This window comes from Parasteatoda tepidariorum, chromosome 6 (assembly GCF_982258835.1).
Source record: "Parasteatoda tepidariorum strain Cologne lab strain chromosome 6, Ptep-v5.0, whole genome shotgun sequence".
NCBI classification, from domain to species: Eukaryota; Metazoa; Arthropoda; class Arachnida; order Araneae; family Theridiidae; genus Parasteatoda; species Parasteatoda tepidariorum.
The window spans coordinates 67,923,436-67,925,822 of NC_141760.1; the positions used below are offsets into that span (position 1 = coordinate 67,923,436).

The 2,387-nt window shown below is 38.8% G+C and overlaps 1 protein-coding gene across 1 annotated transcript; it reads right to left on the minus strand.

Moving 5' to 3' along the window:
• Nucleotides 1–652: 652 nt before the first annotated feature.
• LOC147808095 (ATP-dependent DNA helicase PIF1-like) lies at nucleotides 653–1,444 on the minus strand. Its single transcript, XM_087166865.1, has one exon. It carries the CDS (start codon nucleotides 1,442–1,444, stop codon nucleotides 653–655), a length of 792 nt encoding a protein of 263 aa, XP_087022991.1.
• Between the last annotated feature and the right edge of the window lie 943 nt (nucleotides 1,445–2,387).

The following is a 2,387-nucleotide window of genomic DNA, read 5'->3' on the forward strand; positions in this document are numbered from 1 at the left end:
CTGTTAACTAAGTATTAGGATTTAATAAAGACGATAGCGGAAAACTACGAAATCAGGAGATAATGCCATTTAGCTAAAGTATTATATTTTAACTAGGAGGCTCCGCCCCCTGCTCGCTAACGCTCGCCAACCCCCGAGAATTGCTACGCAATCCTATGTGGTTCACGCTGTGAACCATGGCTCGCTGTGCTCGCTCGCCAATGAACACAATGTTCTAGCACAAAGACATAATATATTATCATCAAAGACATAGTATTTTATCATCAAAGACATAGTATTGTACTTATGTAGAAGAATTCTACCAATGTTCTTATTGGCTTTTAAAAAAGTATATTAGCTATTTAGATTGTACATGGTGAAAAAATCAAAACATTAGCTAAATAAGAAACATATTAGCAAAATAAATTATCAAATATTGCTATCGCCCCCTGCTCGCTCTCGCTCGCCAACCCCCGGGTACTGCTGTCGCACTTCCCCTAGGATTGCTTCGCAATCCTATGCTCGCTTCGCTCGCTCGACGTATACTTTACATTCTAGCTGAGATTATTAACAAATTTAATTTGTAATGAAAACAAATGGTATTGCAGAAATAGTAATGTATAGCAAAAAAACATGAATGTAAAAATTTGTAAAAGTGTTGCCATATGCATTATTATTGCTCATCCAAAACTTCTTTATACACACAATTGTAAATGCTGCGGCTCGGAGCTACTACAGTCACAGATTGAAAAGAACGCACACGGGACAGGGCAACATATAGTTGGCCGTGACTAAAAACTGGCTTAGGCAGCATCAGGCAGATTTTATCAAAAGTCTGTCCTTGGGATTTATTGATGGTCATGCAAAAAGCTAACCTCAAGGGGAATTGTTTCCGTTTAAATTTAAACGGCATGTTGCTGTCGGAAGGAACCATCGGCAACCGAGGTATAAAAAAAGTCTTGTTGACGGAATCAATAGTTTTAGTTTCTATTATATTTCTTTGAAGGTTTGTGACAATCAGTCTGGTGCCGTTGCACAATCCTTGCAATGGTGCCAAGTTTCTCAGGAGCATTACAATGCACCCAATTTTTAGATGAAGTTTATGTGGAGGCATACCTGTAGGGGTTAAAGAGTTTAGAAACTCCTCTGGGTAAGTTAGCTGGTCTTGGGGGTCATCGCTTATTATTTTGTCTGTTGCTTCATATACAAATTCATCATTAGGCAAGATACTGAGGACTTGATTATTTAGGGTCAGAGATATGTCGTTTGTAGCTGTTAAAATAGCTCTGTTTTTTAAGTGTTGAGGTGTAACATTTTTAAAATCAATATCTCCATACAATAGTGCAATGGGATCTTGAAGCTCAGGATAACAGATTTCAGGGAGATTTAAAATATCCCCATCCTTGCCATCTCCAACATCCAAAAGCCACTTCGAAAACTCTTTTTCTGTATCCAGTGCTCGCATATTTTGTGTGAGAGTCAGTTGTATGAAATTTGACCAAAGAAGATGCTTTTTAAGGCAGCTTGCCACTGTCAAGGATCTCGATCCCCGTAAAATAACAGGTAGGACATGCCGAAAATCCCCACCAAGAAAATGGCTTTCCCTCCAAATGGTTTTTCACATTGTGTGATATCACATAGTAATCTGCTGACAGTAACAAAGGCATGAGCATGAGTCATTGGGGCTTCATCCCAGATAATCAATTTGGTTTTAAGCAACCTTTCTGCCTCTTTACTCTTAGGTTTTATGTTGGAAGTAGAAGTAGCATTTAAAATGATAGGAATTTTAAAGACAAAATATGCGGTTCTGCCACCACTCAAAAGAGTTGCAGCAATGCCTGTTGAAGCAACGGGTGTTGCTATGTCCCCTTTCCCTCGAATAGTATGCAAAAGAGTAGTGTAAAGAAATGTTTTGCCAGTTCCTGCAGGTCCATCTAGAAAAAAACACTTGGAGGAATCTTCATCATTACTGTAAACAGCTGATAAGACTGCCTCAAAAACTTCTCTCTGCTCGGTGTTAAGTTTTCATTTATATATTTCTGCATTTTCCTGTTCTTGTAAAGCATCATAGGATGATGGGCCAAACATTGATAATGAAACTGCAGGAAGTTTCACCTTGTCCAAATTTAAATTGTATGATTGCAGCAATTTATCAATCTCTGATAAAGCATATTGCATGCCAGTACTTCCAGCATATATATGAAGAAAATCTTCAGAAAGAGCATCCTTGTGTGTTTTCCAAAGTTGAGGAATATCTTCAACTTCCCCGAATGCACATATTATGGCAAACAGCATCCGCAACTGATTAGGAGATTGCGCTTCTGCAGCCTCGCTTAATGTCTGGTTCCAATGTTCATCTCCTTCCAGAAGTCCTGTCCTCCTACATGCTTCTTGAAAAGAAGTACACA